Source organism: Daphnia pulicaria, chromosome 10 (assembly GCF_021234035.1).
Source record: "Daphnia pulicaria isolate SC F1-1A chromosome 10, SC_F0-13Bv2, whole genome shotgun sequence".
In the NCBI taxonomy this organism is placed as follows: Eukaryota; Metazoa; Arthropoda; class Branchiopoda; order Diplostraca; family Daphniidae; genus Daphnia; species Daphnia pulicaria.
Genome location: NC_060922.1, coordinates 3522069 through 3539602, shown reverse-complemented (window position 1 = coordinate 3539602; position 17534 = coordinate 3522069). Strand labels below are relative to the sequence as shown.

Here is a 17534-nt window from a genome sequence, read left to right as displayed (position 1 = left end):
TTAAAGCACGTGCCGGAACTTATTCTCTCTGATGTGGTTATTTTCTTTCAGAGAAGATTCGCTGGTAAAATCTTAAATTATGAGCGAAAATTGTAGTATTTTGCTTTTGCCTTCAGAAATTTTGGTCCTCCTCGTGGATTTTCTACCAGGGAAAGATATTATAAGTTTTTCTTTGACTTGTAGGCGATTTTCCGATGTCTGTCGTAATTTCCTCAGGTGTTTAAAAATGGAAAAAGGTTTATTTCGTACATTAAATCAGTTCTTCATTACCATTGTATCAGGTTACTCCGATTGGAAAATTGCTGGAAGACTGGAATTGTAATAGAAGATTTCAAAACACATTTGTCCTTTTGCATCGATCCAATCTTATTAACAGAATGTAGATTGGACAATTGCTTTTGGCTTCCTGCCATATTACTGCAAAACTTTATCAAAAAGTGTGCAAATATTGAAGTACTGAAAATATCTGAAACAAAACTGAGCTGTGCAAATTTAGCGCACATTTTTGGGAAATGTAAGAAAATTTCTGATCTTTCACTGACTTTATCTACTGGTGACCTGAAGTTAACTGGCCCTAAACTTGCTTCTAATGCAATTCTACGATCTTGTCTGAAAGATTGTTGTGATAATTTGAAGAATCTTTTAAAATTGGAATTAGTTATGTTTTGTTCATCTCTGAAAGAAATGACAATTTTTTTAAGGTAAGCATGGGCTATCACATTACTTACACACTTATTACTTATTAATGTTTTTATTTGGCTCCCACCTATAGTATCTGTGATAACTTAAAGGAGCTTGTTTTGATACCTGTAAAAGATCAAAACTCAAATGTTCATTGTCAGGCAAATGAGCTATATAGTAAAATAGAAGGGAATTTCATCCTGGATTCTTTGATAGTAGTCAACCCGGAAGAAGACCGCGGTTTATATCGTTTCTCGAGACAACCTCCACACCACAGATATCAAGATTATATCGTTTTCAAGATAGATATGTCGAATTTAAAAAATCACTGGAACGACGCTTCTCCGTGTCCTGTTGTTAACGACAAATTTTCCGCCTTGACGTTCAAACATTTAAAAATTCCGAAGGGAATGTTTGAAGTTTGGTGGACTGAAAGAAATTTACCTAATCGCGCAATGGTTTGGGTAGATGATGAGTTAGTGGCTGATGGCTGGTATGTGAATGATCCCCTAGAAAACATTGATTTAAATCACATTAGAAGCGTGCGAGAACCTCGTCCCATATTTATCCAAAAAGGTTTGAAGGCCCCTCAAGCTAAAATGATCTCCTGCTTTTATTCTAACGAAGTAATACAAGTAATAACTTGTGTCAATACTAATTGCCGATTACATTGCCTCTTTATTATTTTAGGGATTCTCGGATTTTTGTCAAAATCATCCTCATCTGAAGGTATTAAAATTGCAAGCACCACCTGTACACGATGAATGGGGTTACGCTCTCTGCGGAGTCAAGAATCAAGTCGTAAGTGAAAAATGGAACTCCAACTCCTGGGAAAATTTATCTGAACTCGAAGTGCTATCCATCGAGCCATCTCTATTGATTATTGGTAATACAAATATATATAGCTGTAATCAATTTGAGCCGTTTACATTCGTGTGATTTAGAACAAAAGCCAGCACAAAGACCAGTGAAAAAGCGCAGGTTTGGTGAACCTAATACATCTAAAGCTGCCGAGTTGAATCCGCACAAAGAATTGCATTTACTTGAAACAGTTATCAAGAGCTGTTCTAGAATCAAAGAGTTGGAAATTGGTACATTCAACGATGTAACAGATGAAAGAATTGGCCGTATTGATGGGGAAGATTTGTCCAACATATCGCAATGCAAATTGCTTAAGAAATTGACCCTTGCCAACTTTAACATCACTGATGGCGTATTTTTGGAAGAGGTGGTTAATACTTTTTAGAAATGTTTGATAGGTATTTATTAACCGTATATTTTTTATTTTTCTTACCTGACTACTGCAAGATTTTCAAAGAATGCATTCACCTTGAAAGCTTAAGGTTAAAGAATCTTGGATCACGACTTTTATGTTGCTTCACGAAAAACCTGTGCGCTGCTCTTCCCAACGCAAGAAAACTGAACACATTAAGGTAAAAGTGATGGCAAATCTAAAAAGTAAATATCCTGATAAATTTATCGCCTTTAATTCAGCATTTTTCAGCGCAACATGGTACCATTGGCAAAACTATTGGACTCTATTGAGCAATGCCCTGCTCTCATTCGTTTGGGATTAGTTGTACCTTCGGATGAGGCTCCTTTCAAATGGACTTCAGAAGTCCTTACTCATCGCATGGTTACGCTTTGTGTAAAGCTACAGTATCTAGTCGCTTTCTTTTGTGTCGTCAATATTCCCAAATCTCACAAGGCTAAGGTGTTAAAACAGATTTTGCAGGTCGTGACTCCAAAACGACCTAGTTTTTCAGTTGATATCCAAGCATCTCATCAATTGAGTTTGGAATATGAATCGAGTACGTTGCCTTTCCTCCACCGTGAAATTTTAGTTCATTGTAACAGCCGAGTTTGTGTGGTACCATACGACTACAAGTCATCCTTACTCTAACCATTATTTTTCTAAATTTGATGTGCTACTTATCAATGCTTTCCAAATCCTAATGTTACATATTCTTTCATAGCTCTACTGTGATAGAATATTCCTTAAATTTAAAGTTGGATGAAACGGCAAACTCAGTAGTCCAATGCAATGTATTGTACGAATGGATGGATTACAGTTGACTGAATGGATCTACCAATAGAATGGGGCCCTTTCTCTTAAAAGTCTGACGCCAATCTTTTTCCATTCAGCGGGTCGAATCCACAACTCTTGCGCAGATTCCAAGCAAGACATGATAGCTGCACCTTTCCACGCTACCATAGAAGGATCCATTTCTTTCGGTCCAACTATAATTTCTGTTTGCTCCGGTCGAAACTGGAACGGGATTTGCAATAACAACCGATTGTGCAACCATGTCGACAATCCTTCAAACTTGGCCCCACCTCCAACGAGAAGAATGCATGAATACATTCGACGTTTCATTTCATCGGAGGCTATTAAGAAACAAGGTAAAATTTGAAAACAAATTTTTTTTTTAATCTGCTAAACGATAACTCACAGCAACGCTCAATTGAATGAAGAATGGCTTGGTCCAAACTGTACAGAAGTTGTTGCTGAGGTTGGTCATCTGGGGCTGCATCTGCGGCTAAACTGTCCACTACTAGATCTTCCTCTCCCTGACCGCCAGTATTCGTAGAGTTCTCAGCTGTGTCCATTGAAGCTGCTGAAGCACTTTGATTTTCCAGCGCCTCCTTATGAGCTCTCCTCTAAAATAACCATTTCTCCAATAAGAGGCTTAGGAATTTCAGCAGTTTGAAATGAAAACTCACACTTGTTTCTCGTAAATAGTTTGCATCGTGAGGATCTTCAGGATCACCAGAAGCATTTGCCTGCCCTTGTCCACGTTTGTCTTGTCCAGTTAGTGCAAACACTTCCGTGTTAAAAAGTCCCAAAGGAGCTAACAAAAGTTCGTCGCCGACCTTAAAATTCAAGCAGTCAGTTAAGTACACCACTTTTCAAAACAATTCATCTCACTTTGACATGATAGCGAAGAGTTGAGACTCCTGGTCTTTCAACCACAAAGTTAACGTCTCTTAGACCACAGAAATCCTAGACAAAGTTCAAGAATATTTAATTTTAAGCTTAAAGGTTCAAATTCAAAAACAGAACTGCCTAGTGATCCTTACGAGATTCAGATGACAATATCCTTCTTTAATTCTTGTTAATAGAGCACCGTCTAACGGATGTTGAGGTTGGCATTCTTTATACGGGAAGCCAGCACGTTGTAATAAATAGTGAAATGATTGTGTGATGTCGGACCCTCCATAATCTAAGCGAATCTGGAAACGGCCGTTAAAGATGATAAATGAAATTGGAAATTTTAATGGCCACATTAAAGAAAAATTTTCTTACTCGAGTTGCTCTTTGAGACAATGCATCTTCTACACACGAAACGGATGTTTTCTGATCGCCCAAATCAACAACACAAGCCGCTCCAAGTCCTGCTCCGAATGTTGCTGCTACATGATCTTGTAAGAGAAAACAACCTCCAAATCCAAGGTGAGTAAGTAACAAACTGACCAGTTCTTTAAGGAAAAGTCGATTGTAAATATCTGGAATGACTAGCACAGCCCTGTAGTGCTTTAACATTAAATGTATAAGATTTCAACAAACAGTTGGAAAAAAATGAATAATTAAAATGAACCTTCAATTCAGATTTTGGGATTTCCAATAAATTTACAATGCAGTGACCCCAAATAGTTTCCAAATCTGCAAGAACAGAGCTCAAGGATCCACCCACACCAGAATGAATATTCAAATCTCCATGTCGAAAAGGGAAGTGAACATTAAATTGATCCATAGGATGAGCATACAATACCTGAATATAGCAGAATTTTAAAATATAACTGAGGACAAGATTTATGAATGATGGAAGTGGTATACCTGATCTCCAATAATGTAATCTTCAACTTCTGATTTAGTTACAAGTTGTAACTTTGATATTGAACCTTGGATGGGAGTACATTGTTTGTTTGATGTTGCTACTTGTTGGACTGAAGTAGCAGGACGAGGAGTACCATCTGACCTTAAACAGGATTGCAAAGTTCCCCTCATTGACTGGTATGTTTCATCGACTAGTACTTTATTTTCTTTAGACTGCACAGGGTAAGAGAAAAAATTACTTGTGTTCAATAGCATAAAAGTAACAAAATTACCAATACTACAGTTGGAATCAGTACAGGATCTCTGTGTAATGGTCCATTTTTTCGTCTAGGTCTAGCAATTGCATGCAGGATTGTGTGTGGATTAACATCAGATGCACGGCCAATCCGAAGATGTTTTGAGCCAGGATGAATTATGACCAATTTTTTTGTGGTTAATGCGCTTCCCATCACTTTAAACTCATCTTGTGTGTCACTCACGGCATGTGAAGATTGAGCTACAGAACATAATTTTAAAAAATAATGCTTAAAATGACACACAATTCCACTTATTGTTTATACCAAGGGTTTCCACAGTGCCTTTGTTTTGTTCTGGAACACTAGCATTCGATTGACTAATACTTCTCATATTGCCAGTCGTATTGCTAGACATTTTGAATGATTCCTTTAAAGTTTTGCTTAAATCAATTTAACATGTCAATAAGACAACAACAACAAATCCAGCAAGGGCTGTATTGTATTACTGTATTAGTAATTTTTAACTAGGCCGGACAACTTTGTAGCGCCTGTAGCTTGTACTGCCTAGACATCTATCGTCAAATGTAGGCAACTATTCAAAATCTGACCAGTTGCGATCGCCATCTGTGGCTTATCAGTAATCACTAGGTGACTAAAATGTCCGCCAGGTGGTGGAGTGTCTATTAGCGAGTGACGAACTTTAGTCACATTCGTTTCCGGAAGAAACTCGGTGAGGACGTATGTAATGGTGCTGCCTAAGTCCTGTGGTATTTCCTTTATGAAAGATAAGTTAAAAAGATTTTGTTTCGGTTCGAGACTGTTATGGTTGCTGAACGTAAAATGTTTACATGTTTATTCACAGGAAATCTAGCCCGATCTAGCCTGTAATTTCAAATCTGCCAAATCACCTTATCAGTTATCACGTGTGGCCTGAAACCGATGTCGTTGATTGCTACTTGTATCGGTTGTATGTATAACCCATGCAGAAACACTTGACAGCCAAAGTAAGTGTATTAAATGTTAACCGATTTCCGTTCAAATTTAAGTTAATTGTTGACAGAGTAGATTTAGATCCTATTTTGTTGTAGAATTGATTGTGTTGCTTCTTCAATGGACATGTGGTTTTACGATTCAATTTCCATGGGGTTGAACTAGACTTTAAGTTGCCAGTAGGAAAGTTTTTCCAAGTGTAGATTCTATTGTAAAATTTACTGAAAATTTATGTTAGAATGACAACATGAGCACAAATTCCAAAATTGAGCATCCTTGTAGTTTCGAGGGACTGTTTAGTTCAACTTTATGCCTTTCATTATATTACATCACACAAGACATTTCCTTCTCAATATTAATTTAATATTTTTTCAATTGTTTTAACAGCATCCAAGTATGAGCTGCAGCCAGTTGGTGGAAGGTGTGAACAAGTCAGCTGTTGTATTCAGTTTGTGAGGCATCCCATGCAGAAACCAGAAAAGATTCACAAAAAGGTAACTATGTTATTTAATTTCTCTTTTAGATAAGAAAGCTTTAGATCAAGTAATGGAAGACCAAAAATAGATCCCTTTGCTTCAGTATTGCAACTTTCAGTGAAGTCTGTAGACATGTGGTTTTACATTATTTGATTTTCATCCTTTTAATTTTTTTTTTAAATTGAAAAACTTGTTCACTATAGATTTTTCTTTAAAATTTCTAATATCAAAATAATTTTGAGGGGTTTTGGTGATTCAACTTTACAGTCTTTACTCCTGTCATCTTGCTTGCTAATCTTATGCAAATTTTCGGGAATATGGCGCTAGGTAAAATTTTGTCCGCCAGGTGGTGGAGTGTGTTCATGAGCGACGAAGCCGCCATATGCAGATGCTTTTGAGACAGCGTACGAGAATGTGTTGCTGCTTAATGACAGTGTTCTTCGCTTTTAGCCTTTTACATTTTAAAATATGTTTGTAAGCCAAGCGATTCGAAAGTGAAGAATTCTAAAGCATGTAAGTGAATTGTGAGAGTTTTTACTTTTCGAAGAGTTCATTTTCTAATCTATATTTATTTATTTTGTACAAGCATGTCGGTAGTTTTTGCTTTTCTCCACGTTATCGCTGCCGCGTTATGAAGATGCGTCTTTGAGAGGGTTCCTACTTAGCTGTTTGCCGTTCATAGTTAGAAAATAAAAGAATTATGGCAAATAATAAATAAGTTTACGAGATTGGGAATAAAATGTAGTAGTTGTTAGTTGGCAACTTGTTAAGGCAGGTTGTAAACTTGTATTTTCATAATTAAAATATATTAATGTTGGTTAAAATGTAATGTAACTGTAAATCTAATGTAAATTTAAATCTACTAAAATTTTAATAATGTTATAACATATTATTTAATTGACCAAAAATCATACAACAGTTGTGTTTTTAGATATATTAGGTAATAGGTTGAAGGAATATGCATGTTGTAAGGATATGGTTTGAGTATTTTGTCTTAGGATAGTGTGTTATGGGATTGTAAAATTATTGAGTAAAAGGATTTTAGATGTTGTATGAATTTAGGGTAATTAAATAGGTTTTTACCATTATAGTAGTTGTTGTGGTTTATGTTGTATGTGGTTTATCTATATTTTTGATTTTTCACATCAGTATATTTTAACATATCTCATTATATTTTGAGATATGTAAATTCAAATCACCACCCTGCCACCTGACAACCTCCACATTCCTTTCCCAATCCCGAAAGCAAGTTTATTATTTGTTTGACATAAATTCCCCATAATTATGTTTTTTTTCCCCTTCCTTAATTATAAACGGTGAACTGTAGTCACAATGACAATACTACACAATAATGACGCAACTTCCGTAACACTCCAACAACACAAAAAAACAGTCAGATTTACTTGATGCAAAAAGATCTTTCACCAGCTTGGGCTGCAATAACGACTGAAAAACTAAATGATACTGTTCATCAAGCACTACCTCAACGTACAGGCAGGTACAGGTAGCAAGAGACGACATATTGACAAAATGCAGCGGATAAAATATACCTCGACAGCCATCAGACAACAATGACTGTTTTGCCCAACAGCTCAACACTGCACGGACACAAACATAGGGAAATAACACATTGAAGTATGATGTTGAACTGCAAGTCTGACGAAGCTCCATTTCAGCGCATCTCTCAAATGGAAAATGACAGCAAACCCACTTCACACCAAACAGCAACACCATAAACAGCTCAAACATCAAACTGACCATAGAATCCTACAAAGCAAAAGAACGTTAATGAACCAATAACATTTTGAAATGTAAAAAAAGATAACAGAAAATAAAATTTACAAAGCAAAAGAAAAAATGCAAGTGATGTTCAACTTTAGCTTACAATCGTAAAATAAATGTTTCAGACCCTTTGTAATTAAGGCAAAGATTTTCTTCAAAATTAGATTAAACTAGAGAAAAATAAATCAAAAAGATGACCAAAGATAATGATTTCATTTCAAGTTTTTGAGAATGAAGGGAATTTCTGTTCTGTTTGATAAAAAATTACGTCTCTTCATAAGCTGATGTTCTTTTCATAAAAGCTGTCTTATTTAGAAGCAGGAATTAGCCAAATTTCATCTAATAAACCAAATGTTTAACTGAGGTAAACTGTAAACAAAGATCACGCATAGGTAGCACACAAACGTAGACACAAGTTTAAGCAAAATGCTAACCTAACCCACTTGATCTATCTTACAAGTAAATCATTACCATTTCAGATTTCCTGTTTTCTTCAGTTTTGTTTTGCAATATAGTAGAGACCTCATCAAAGAGACATCTTGTTGACATGGCACCGCACGTTGAGAAAGACAAGATCTCCGACATGCTTGTCACAAAATTAAAGTAGATTAGTAAAATGAATAAAAAAATTGCAAAGCAAAACACGAAAACTATATGCATATGATAATTGACTTTATCTTGCAGATAGTTGCAAGATCAATAAATGGTTGCAATGTACTGTAGTTAAGGCAATGATGTACTTCAAATTTAGATTACTAGAGAAAAAGATATCATGAAGATGACCAAAGCAAATATCACTTTGTGAAAATTTTCTTTAAAACTTCCAATTTGTGAAAAACAATGCAAAGGATGAAAATCAATTAATGCAAAACCACACGTCCACAGACTTCACTGAAAGTTACAATAATGAAGCAAAGAAATCTACTCTCTGGTATCCCATTACTTAATCTAAAGCTTTCTTAAAGAGAAATAAATGAACATAGTTACCTTATCATTTTTGGTTTCTGCGTGAGATTCCTCACAAACTGATTGCAACAGCTAACATGTTCACATCTTCCGCCAACTGGCTGCAGCTCATGCTCAGATGCCGTTAAAACAATGGAAAAATATGAAATTAATATTGAGAAGGAGAAGTCTTGTGTGATGTAATATAATGAAAGTGATAAAGTTAAACTAAACAGTCCCTGGGAACTACAAGAATACACTATTTTGTTATTTTGCACACTTTATGCAACTGTATCTTAAGTTGTTGTGCAACATGTTGTAGTTGAGGAAATGATATACTTAAAATTTAGATTACTAGAGAAAAAGAAATCATAAAGGTGACCAAAGATCATTTTGTGAAAATTTTCTTCAAATTTTTTCAAGTTGAAGGGGAATTTCTGTACTGATCGATTAGAAACTGACAAAAAAATTTCCACAAAAGCTGCCTTATTTTAAACCACGAAATAAGATATCACTCGTTTTCGACATCAAGAACAAAATGCTAACCTACTTGATTTAACTTTAAAGTACATTATTACCGTTTCAGATTTTCTGTTATCATCACATTTTTGTCTTGCAGTAAAGTAGAGACCCTCTCAAAGACGCATCTTCATAACGCGGCAGCGATAACGTGGAGAAAAGCAAAAACTACCGACATGCTTGTACAAAATAAATAAATATAGATTAGAAAATGAACTTTTCGAAAAGTAAAAACTCTCACAATTCACTTACATGCTTTAGAATTCTTCACTTTCGAATCGCTTGGCTTACAAACATATTTTTAAATGTAAAAGGCTAAAAGCGAAGAACACTGTCATTAAGCAGCAACACATTCTCGTACGCTGTCTCAAAAGCATCTGCATATGGCGGCTTCGTCGCTCATGAACACACTCCACCACCTGGCGGACAAAATTTTACCTAGCGCCATATTCCCGAAAATTTGCATAAGATTAGCAAGCAAGATGACAGGAGTAAAGACTGTAAAGTTGAATCACCAAAACCCCTCAAAATTATTTTGATATTAGAAATTTTAAAGAAAAATCTATAGTGAACAAGTTTTTCAATTTAAAAAAAAAATTAAAAGGATGAAAATCAAATAATGTAAAACCACATGTCTACAGACTTCACTGAAAGTTGCAATACTGAAGCAAAGGGATCTATTTTTGGTCTTCCATTACTTGATCTAAAGCTTTCTTATCTAAAAGAGAAATTAAATAACATAGTTACCTTTTTGTGAATCTTTTCTGGTTTCTGCATGGGATGCCTCACAAACTGAATACAACAGCTGACTTGTTCACACCTTCCACCAACTGGCTGCAGCTCATACTTGGATGCTGTTAAAACAATTGAAAAAATATTAAATTAATATTGAGAAGGAAATGTCTTGTGTGATGTAATATAATGAAAGGCATAAAGTTGAACTAAACAGTCCCTCGAAACTACAAGGATGCTCAATTTTGGAATTTGTGCTCATGTTGTCATTCTAACATAAATTTTCAGTAAATTTTACAATAGAATCTACACTTGGAAAAACTTTCCTACTGGCAACTTAAAGTCTAGTTCAACCCCATGGAAATTGAATCGTAAAACCACATGTCCATTGAAGAAGCAACACAATCAATTCTACAACAAAATAGGATCTAAATCTACTCTGTCAACAATTAACTTAAATTTGAACGGAAATCGGTTAACATTTAATACACTTACTTTGGCTGTCAAGTGTTTCTGCATGGGTTATACATACAACCGATACAAGTAGCAATCAACGACATCGGTTTCAGGCCACACGTGATAACTGATAAGGTGATTTGGCAGATTTGAAATTACAGGCTAGATTTCCTGTGAATAAACATGTAAAAATTTTACGTTCAGCAACCATAACAGTCTCGAACCGAAACATAATCTTTTTAACTTAACTTTCATAATGGAAATGCTCCAGTAGGCAACACCATTACATTGTAATGCATAAACATTGTAACATACGTCCTCACTGAGTGTCTAGGAACGGAAACGAGAAACGAATGACTAAAACAATTCATCGTCTGCACCCTGGTGTTGCCAGATTTTACTACCTCTTTTTCCTTTTGGCACTAATTTGGTAGCTGCTACCCGGCTACCCTAGCACAGATAGAGACGTCTTTATCTATGCTGCTAGTCTGCTACGCCTTCGCGAAAATTAATTTCTGACTTTTCTGTGTTCTCTAATTCCACTTTGTCAAACGTCACCTCTACTTTTGAATTTGAACCCAGACTGTTAACAGTTAGCCGCTGTTACATACAGTAGCGCACCCAGTAGTATTCTATAGCTCTGGCGCACCTATAAAAGTTTACGAATCCTGTAGACTAAACATATTCGAACGTAAAAAAACAAAAAAACATAATTGGACAATGGACAACTGTTGTCCCATTAGAAACTATAAAAAAGAGACTTTAAACGACGGGAACAACAACGATTCACAACTGCTTCAATGGTTAAACAGACGTCAATTGAGATCATTAAATAATCGCGATTTCGTTAAATTTTTGGGTCGGTTCTATTGAATAATGCTAAAATCGTGAAAAACCATGAGTCTTTAAAAGTCTTTAAAAAAATACATTTTCTATTAACATGAGCATTGCTTCTCACTTGATAATTTCATGTGTATTCTTATATCTCCATTTGGCTTTTACAGTTTAACGTTACCATTAGAAAGATAGGCTTACGTGGAGTATCTTCAATTCAGCATTGCTCAACCTGGATGCTATTTACCTATTGTACCCAGGAAAAGAAACACCGTCTCCGTCTTGCTCCGTCACTGGTTAGATTACAATTGAAACCTAATTAACATAAAACACTGTACAATATAAGAACAAAAATAATCATACCGTATGTCAATATGTTTGGACCGTACAATAGATTTACCAGATATAGCCATTTCTTTCCATTTTTATAGAGAAACAACTGTTACAAGCTAAAGGGAACACAACTGAAGTTTGTTACGTGTAAATAGGCTGTCAAATCGAGTTAAACCCAATACTGATTTTTCCTAAGCATTGGGTTGGTGGTACGCGAGGAATAAGTGGAGTTGCTACACTGAACGTCAGGATCCAACATGGCCCACTCTTCCATACTTTCGTCGGCTATCCCGTATGGATAACGGGCATTGACTAGTTCCGACGTCTCTGACTCAGAGCGCTCCGACAGCAGTGGATTGAGTAGTGGAATAATCTTGCACTGGGGTACCGAAGGACCCATGGACGATCCAGACGACAAGTCATGCTGCTGCGGCTGATGCCAAGATCCTCGAGGTCGGCCGTTCAGCGAACTGATGGTGCTACAGGCGCTGATGGGGCTGGCGCCTATTCCGCGCAGGGCTCGTGATGGGCGAGGAGACAAGGGTGGATCCAGATAGTCGAGCCTTGGGGGTGGCGGCGGTTCAGGATCGCTGTCCGTGTCGGCGAAATCGCGAGGGTGATGGTGCATGTTGGCCGGGATGCGATAGGCGTCCGTCACTTGGAAATCCGAAACGCCACCCTTTTGGTGAGAATTCTTTCGGACAGAAGAAGGAAAAATGTTTGTTTAATCTCAGTTTTATGGCGAAAGTAAATGACAAGCTTCGGCGTTTTACCTTCAGAGTCCCAGACAAGCGATAAAGCTGCATGTCTCCTGCTGTTGGATTGTTTTGATCGTTTTTGGGATGTTTGTGCATCGGCGGTTTCATGCGACACCTTGGGAATGCGAATAGAAAAAGAAATGATAAAAAACATTTGAAATAGCAGATCGGCAACCTTGCGACTCACTTGATAGTGATGAGGATGACAAGGCCAAGTCCCAAAATGCCGCAGACGATCCCGACGATGAGGAAAATATCGTTGGTCATGACGCCCAGACCGAGGCCAGCCAGAGTGTTTTCTGTGACAATGTCGGGCGACGATGGATGGCGCGGGTTGGCGAAATTGTGGTTCGGAGTTTGCTGGCCCTGAATGACGTCTATGCTGTTTTTACTGGCCGCAACTAAAGTAGAGCCGGCGGATCCGCTGGGCAAAAGAAGAAATTCGACGACACCCATAGCCGGCTGGACATTGGGTGCCGTCAGACGATACTCGCAGCTGTCCATCACGTGCGTCTCATTCAGGTTGTCCATTTTTCGCGTCACGTAAAATATGAATTGACTCTGGACATCTTCGTGACTGAAGACGTAAGTATCTTTTTCCTTGTTGCCCCCACCGTTGCCCGATTGGCGTTTAACGAGTCGATTCATTCCACTGCCACTGGAGGAGGGAACAATTTTACGAATTTTGCCGTAGCGTGGTTTGCGGATGATAGTGAAAGTCGGGTTGCTATTTGTCAGCGTGGCCAACCGTCCGGCGTCCAGCATGGCCAAAGTGATGGCCGTTTTCTCTCCGGCAATTGCGCGAATAGGCCGTTTGCCCGCACTCGGATTGTTGGCCAAAAGTGGTATCACGCTAACATTGAACATCTGCCTCTCCAACACAACAGCCATGTTCCAAACGGTCACTTGGAACCAGTCAAACGAAGCCGTCATGTTGGTCTGAACATAAAGCAATTCCTCCTTGTCGATGTTCGACTGGCCAAATGTGGTGACGGGAAAGTCATTGATGTAAAGTTTACCGTTTTCCGGCTCCTTTGTCTACAGAAACCAAACAAAGCAGTGAGCTTTTAAACAAGAAATGAACTGAGAGAAAAAGTTTTCAAGACGCTACTTACCACATTGTAAAAAATGTGACGGCGCTGGCCATTCGATTCAGCACCCATAGAAGAATTAACAACGATGGCTGTCGATTGGCCCTGCTGGATGCCGATGACGGAGTGGTTGACGAAACGGAGCGTCAGCGGCTCAAAGTGAATGCTGAAAACACCGCTGTCCGCTTTAAAATGGCCGTCCGATACGCGGAAAATGAAAAATGTCGATCGCGGATCCATCGTCCCGTCATGCAGAAAGACAACCCGCCCTCGGTTGACATCATCTTGGCTGAAACGGACCAGCGGCGGCCCAATCGTAGTTCCGGCCATAGCTAAAGTTGTGGCGTTTTCAGCCGTCAAGGCCAATTTGCCAAATTGCGGCGCTTGAATCACGTCGTAGATCAAATCCTTGGCGGATGTGTCGGCGTCTTCCGTCAGCAGAACTTCGGCTGTGATGGCTCTCCATTGACGCTCGACTACCGTCATTGCCGGAGCTTTGGTCAACAGTTGAAAGATTTGGTCATTGACGGGCAAGATGTTGACGCGCAGCGTTCCGTTGTAGAGAAGAATGTCCGGTCGATCGGATCCCTTTTCCGGCCTTTGCAGCAGAACGGTCAGGCCGATCCAATCTTCCAAGGTATCAGAATGGTCGTGCTGGTATTCCACTTGGCCAGACGCGATTTCCTCCGCTGTCATCTCGCTCCCGAGATCCACTCGTCGACCGCTCACGGACACGAATCCGTGCTGTGGGGCTTGCGATAATACCAGACGTAATCTAGGCGGTTGGGTGGCCAGCACGCCCTGATAGCTGCTAATCAGCTGGACGATTCCGCTCAAGTTCAGATTCTTTTCACGTATAATTGCTGTGCCTCCCTCTTCAGTCTCCAGTGCAACCAAACCTGAAAAACAATAATCGTCCGCATTAACGATAGGGCGTGTAACAATTAAAATGTGTTTATAAAATACCAAGATAGCGGTCGAGTCCACCTTCGGCCATGGTGGCGACGGAAATTTCAATGTTAAACTGCTGCTGTTGAAGCGGCGAGCTGAGATCGGACATGATGTCAATGACGAAGCTGTCGTTGACACTGACGTCGGCGAACGGTTCCGTGTGTTCGTAGATGACCAAACTTTGATTGAGATCGCGTTGGGTGAAACTGGTGACTCGCTTGGTGGAACCGTCGGCTTGTTCCAGGAGTAGCCGCCCAAGTCGTGGCGGGCGAGTCACCTGGAAGCGGGGGACGTTTTGCTGGCGGTTCGTCAATATGTCGCCACTGGTCACGGCCAGCAATTGAACCGAGGTGATTGACTGCTGCATCATCGGGAAAACGTGGAGTCGCTGATTGCGCACCAGTCGCACCTGCATCTTGCGAGCGCTGATCTGCAAATGATGTTGACTGGGCATTGCCGACTGGCCGTCCGTCAAATTGAAAGGGACAGTGCAGTTGGTTCTCCCTGGAAGTGATTTAAATGAAGAATTTTAAGATAAGAAAAACTCAAATGATTCGAACAATTCGATGCTAACCTTGATGGACAAAAGCAATTTGGTGCAGGTCGATTTGATGTTGAGTGATGGTGGTAACTGGGTCACTCAAGTTGGGTCCCGACGCCATGTAGCCGCAATCCGCACGCCCGAAAGAGAACTCGATAGACTGCGGAAGCGTATCGACATCGGATGCACCTGTTTCAACAAATAAAATAACAAACTTGGAAGACAAATCTTCAACAAACAATTAAATCCTAAATACCAAGTTGGGATTTATCCAGCACTGTGGTAGATCCTTGCCAAACCAAAATGCCCGTGTTGTTGACAAGCGTTGGCCTTTCATCGTCCACCGGTCGCACCTGAATCTGAATAGTGGCCGGAAGACTTTCCTTTTTACCTGCAAGAAATCATAACAAATTGAGTCAAATTTTTATTGATGATAGTATCACATTGGATTGGCAATTACCAGCGAGGGCGACAATCTCCAGTGTATCGTTGGCCTCCTCACTTCCATCGTGCCAATAGAGAACTTGTTTCTCAATCAATTGCGTGTAAGTAAAGCGAGTCAAGGGTTCGGTCTCAGCCGAGACGCCCTTCAGCTGGAGGTGGCCGTGAACGGGCATTTTGACGACCAGGAAACTGTCGACTTTGTCGGCGTAGTAGCGAGTCACGATTTTGAGGTCGGAGACGGTCAGGACGGAATGTCCGCCTTCGAGGACTTCAATGGGCCGGGTGAGCAAGTAAATCGATTTGGGGATAATGGCCAGCTGAAAAGTCAGATTGGTCAGCGTCACGACGCCGTTGGTGACGTCGAAGACGAAGGAATCCGAGCTCTGATTGGCGCCAGACTGGATGTAGTGTAAGCGCTGCTCGTCGATGGCACTCTGGTCGAAGAGGTGAACTTCGGGCGGAAGTAGGTTGGCACTGCGGCCCGTCACCAGGTCCTCGTACTCGTGCTCGTCTCGGTCTACCTCCAAATAGCCGTGAAGGGGCGGTTGGTGGACGATGTACGTCACGTCTAGCCGGTTGACGCCTTGCGGGTGGCTGATTTTCAACGAAGACGAGTCGATGGTGAAACTTGTACCTGTCAGATGTGTCCCAAGTGTTAATTTCGCAAGGAATTATGAAATAGAAATGATATGAATACCAATTCACCTTCTTCTACAGTGACTAATTCGTTTTGAAGCACCTTCATGGGTTGCCAATAGGTTTCCGGGTAGATGCGCACCTCGACGACGCATTCGTACTCCACCCGCCTGAGTACGGCGCGCACTTTAAACCAATCTTTGCCGTCCGTCTGATTCTTGTTCTCGTAAGTAACTTTGCCGGCCAGGAGATCCTCCTGGGTGAACGATTCCATCTTCAAAATCGTCGAGCCGTTCATCTGCACTAAGCCGTGCTGCGGCTGGTCCAGCAGGTAAAACGCCAACTCGTTCGAGTCGTAGTCGAGATTAGAAACCATGCCCAGCTGGGCAACACCTAAAGCAACAAAATGCCCGCGCCGCACCGTCACTTTCGTTTGGTTAATCCGTTCAAGGAAAGGCTCCGACGCCTGCACTTCCAGCGTTCCGGTAACGTGATACTGATTGTCCGTCACCCACCTAACAGAGGAGGACAATTGAATAAGTTGAGCGGCAATCAGCATAAATTAGCGATAATGCGCTTTTAAGACGGGCGAAACTTTTGAACAACAACAACAACAAATAAATGTTATTTACAGCGTAGTGCGTCCGTACGGGCTGCCGACGTGCCGGAAGAGAATTTTGCCGTCGTTCACATCTTCCTGACTGAACTGGAATACCTAAAACAAAAGAGGAGAGAAATAAAAAATGAAATAAGGTTCGCGCCTATGCGCCAAAAAAACAACCAGGAAAATACAGTCGCAACAACAAGCGTCACATAAATAAGCCATGGCCTGTTGTTGTTGTCAAATGGCCGACTGTACGTGTGTCTCTCGACACACACTCTCTCGACGACGAGTTTTGAATGGTAGTGAACAACACTCGTCGAAAGTGCTGAATCCAGTGCGGACTCGTCAACTCGAGAGAGAGGATCGCGTTGAGTTTCCTCAACAAAAGCCAAATAAGATGACGGGTGGGTGGGGGATTCTGTACAATTGGCAATTGTTTTTTTTTGTTTGAGTTGATCGATATTAAAATAACTGGCAAGACTGCATCAGGCACTTGTGAATAAGGAGCTCTCGTCTCTAATATCTAAGTGGAATGTCCAATTGTTGAAAATTACTTGAACGTCTGGTCTGTCCGTCAGATAAAAGGCCCCGTTCGGCACTCCGCGCGGTGAATAGACAATGCTGGCCGGGCTGGTTTCCACGTCCGGATCGATGTATCTGTAAGGAAGGGGAGGAGGGAAGGCAAAA

At 40.1% G+C, this 17534-nt stretch overlaps 4 protein-coding genes and 2 long non-coding RNA genes across 12 annotated transcripts in view; 2 read left to right on the top strand and 4 right to left on the bottom strand.

Moving 5' to 3' along the window:
- LOC124314496 overlaps window positions 1-10925 on the bottom strand; it is a 103874-nt gene extending 92949 nt beyond the window's left edge. The window contains exons 1-4 of one of the 4 annotated variants that reach the window (XR_006911246.1): window positions 10905-10925; window positions 10695-10826; window positions 10215-10321; window positions 9781-9905 (exon numbers count right to left, since the gene is read on the bottom strand). This is a non-coding gene — a long non-coding RNA (uncharacterized LOC124314496). Of the gene's footprint in view, window positions 1-9780; window positions 9906-10214; window positions 10322-10694; window positions 10827-10904 lie in introns of those variants that run through there. The other 3 variants (XR_006911249.1, XR_006911248.1, XR_006911247.1) reach the window with 3 other exon arrangements.
- On the top strand, window positions 5-2795 carry LOC124314424. Its single transcript, XM_046779604.1, has 7 exons — window positions 5-216; window positions 282-701; window positions 773-1307; window positions 1372-1567; window positions 1626-1909; window positions 1990-2114; window positions 2176-2795. The coding sequence occupies exons 1-7, from the start codon at window positions 80-82 to the stop codon at window positions 2582-2584; spliced, it is 2106 nt and encodes a 701-aa protein (XP_046635560.1). The 5' UTR covers window positions 5-79; the 3' UTR covers window positions 2585-2795.
- Window positions 2710-5313, bottom strand: LOC124314432 (actin-related protein 8-like). Its single transcript, XM_046779617.1, has 10 exons — window positions 5080-5313; window positions 4792-5015; window positions 4520-4732; window positions 4281-4454; window positions 3989-4216; window positions 3763-3915; window positions 3611-3685; window positions 3406-3555; window positions 3135-3342; window positions 2710-3069 (listed from the first exon to the last, which is right to left on the bottom strand). The coding sequence occupies exons 1-10, from the start codon at window positions 5168-5170 to the stop codon at window positions 2768-2770; spliced, it is 1818 nt and encodes a 605-aa protein (XP_046635573.1). The 5' UTR covers window positions 5171-5313; the 3' UTR covers window positions 2710-2767.
- On the top strand, window positions 5482-6949 carry LOC124314504. The gene is made up of 5 exons (XR_006911260.1): window positions 5482-5522; window positions 5618-5759; window positions 6133-6239; window positions 6549-6734; window positions 6808-6949. It is a non-coding gene; the product is annotated as an uncharacterized LOC124314504 (long non-coding RNA).
- On the bottom strand, window positions 7369-9502 carry LOC124314481. The gene is made up of 3 exons (XM_046779699.1): window positions 8991-9502; window positions 8475-8589; window positions 7369-7988 (listed from the first exon to the last, which is right to left on the bottom strand). Exons 1-3 carry the CDS (start codon window positions 8996-8998, stop codon window positions 7563-7565), a joined length of 549 nt encoding a protein of 182 aa, XP_046635655.1. The 5' UTR covers window positions 8999-9502; the 3' UTR covers window positions 7369-7562.
- Window positions 10926-11606: 681 nt separating the features above from the next.
- LOC124314393 (chondroitin sulfate proteoglycan 4-like) overlaps window positions 11607-17534 on the bottom strand; it is a 30713-nt gene continuing 24785 nt past the window's right edge. For 3 of the 4 annotated variants that reach the window (XM_046779521.1, XM_046779522.1, XM_046779523.1), the window contains exons 7-17: window positions 17402-17504; window positions 16876-16958; window positions 16313-16758; window positions 15624-16241; window positions 15420-15554; window positions 15197-15352; window positions 14638-15126; window positions 13696-14570; window positions 12768-13618; window positions 12596-12695; window positions 11607-12516 (exon numbers count right to left, since the gene is read on the bottom strand). In XM_046779521.1, the coding sequence (XP_046635477.1) occupies window positions 11992-12516; window positions 12596-12695; window positions 12768-13618; window positions 13696-14570; window positions 14638-15126; window positions 15197-15352; window positions 15420-15554; window positions 15624-16241; window positions 16313-16758; window positions 16876-16958; window positions 17402-17504 (4381 nt within the window). In that variant the 3' untranslated portion in view covers window positions 11607-11991. The remainder of the gene's footprint in view (window positions 12517-12595; window positions 12696-12767; window positions 13619-13695; window positions 14571-14637; window positions 15127-15196; window positions 15353-15419; window positions 15555-15623; window positions 16242-16312; window positions 16759-16875; window positions 16959-17401; window positions 17505-17534) is intronic. The other variant, XR_006911201.1, reaches the window with a different exon arrangement.

What these genes read in the sequence shown, in the direction of transcription:
- LOC124314481 (XM_046779699.1), bottom strand. An exon ending in AAAACAGGAAATCTGAAATG is followed by an intron (nt 7,989 to 8,474) that starts GTAATGATTTAC and finishes TTTGCTTTGTAG; the next exon opens with GATTCTATGGTCAGTTTGAT.
- LOC124314424 (XM_046779604.1), top strand. Translation starts at nt 80, where the DNA reads ATGAGCGAAAATTGTAGTATTTTGCTTTTGCCTTCAGAAATTTTGGTC. An exon ending in GCCATCTCTATTGATTATTG is followed by an intron (nt 1,568 to 1,625) that starts GTAATACAAATA and finishes CGTGTGATTTAG; the next exon opens with AACAAAAGCCAGCACAAAGA. An exon ending in AGAAAACTGAACACATTAAG is followed by an intron (nt 2,115 to 2,175) that starts GTAAAAGTGATG and finishes CCTTTAATTCAG; the next exon opens with CATTTTTCAGCGCAACATGG.
- LOC124314432 (XM_046779617.1), bottom strand. Translation starts at nt 5,170, where the DNA reads ATGTCTAGCAATACGACTGGCAATATGAGAAGTATTAGTCAATCGAAT. An exon ending in AGGCACTGTGGAAACCCTTG is followed by an intron (nt 5,016 to 5,079) that starts GTATAAACAATA and finishes TATGTTCTGTAG; the next exon opens with CTCAATCTTCACATGCCGTG. An exon ending in TCATTCAATTGAGCGTTGCT is followed by an intron (nt 3,070 to 3,134) that starts GTGAGTTATCGT and finishes GTTTCTTAATAG; the next exon opens with CCTCCGATGAAATGAAACGT.